The following is a 733-nucleotide window of genomic DNA, read 5'->3' on the forward strand; positions in this document are numbered from 1 at the left end:
GGGACAGTCCCCCCCCCCCCCCCCCCGGGAGGATGAGGCTGTGCCATCCCCCCCGCATCCCTGTGTGTCCCCCAGCTCCGCCGTGGATGCTCTGCAGGCCATGCTGCTCCGGGGTGGCAACGAGGACGTGGTGCAGCGCGTGGAGCTGGAGGGAGGCTGGCAGCTGCTCAGGACCTCAGCGGGGCACGAGGAGGGGGTCGCCCGGCTGGCCAGGTTCAGTTTGGGCCATGTTTGGGGCCCTGGGACCCCCCAGGGGCATGTGGGAGCCGGAGGGCCCAGCGTAGAGGAGCAGGCCTGTCCGCTCTGCAGCTCAGCCTGGTTGGGGGCCTCCCCTGGGCGTGTGGAAGTGGGGAGGCCACCGAGGAAGCTGTGTGGTCTGGCTGTGTTGATGATTTCGGGCAGGGGGCGGGGGCCTCTATGGAGGCCTGGTGAGGTGGGCTAGGAGGGCTTGGCAGCTGGGTGCAAGGCAGGAACAGCCCTCATGTCCACGTGGGAGTTGGCCTGGGGGGGCTGCAGGCCGAGGCCCCGGCACTCACACTGTGTGGCTGGCCTCCTTCCCTAGCGCCATGGCCAAGTTTGCCGGCCCCCGGCTGCCCCTGGTGATGAAGGAACTCGTGTGCACACAGAGCAGCGTGTATGAGATCCAGCGGGTCACCTCCACGGGATTCCTGGCCGAGGTAGACGCCTCCTGCTGCGGGCCTGGGAGGGCGGGGGGCGCCCCCCCCCCCCCCCC

The 733-nt window shown here is 70.4% G+C and overlaps 1 protein-coding gene across 2 annotated transcripts in view; it reads left to right on the forward strand.

Moving 5' to 3' along the window:
- Positions 1-733, forward strand: part of MROH1 (maestro heat like repeat family member 1) — a 68,599-nt gene that overhangs the window by 65,407 nt on the left and 2,459 nt on the right. For both annotated transcript variants that reach the window (XM_040625719.1, XM_040625720.1), the window contains 2 exons: positions 76-213; positions 563-677. In XM_040625719.1, the coding sequence (XP_040481653.1) occupies positions 76-213; positions 563-677 (253 nt within the window). The remainder of the gene's footprint in view (positions 1-75; positions 214-562; positions 678-733) is intronic.

The sequence above is a fragment of the Ursus maritimus genome, unplaced genomic scaffold (assembly GCF_017311325.1).
Source record: "Ursus maritimus isolate PB19 unplaced genomic scaffold, ASM1731132v1 scaffold_9, whole genome shotgun sequence".
Taxonomy (NCBI): Eukaryota; Metazoa; Chordata; class Mammalia; order Carnivora; family Ursidae; genus Ursus; species Ursus maritimus.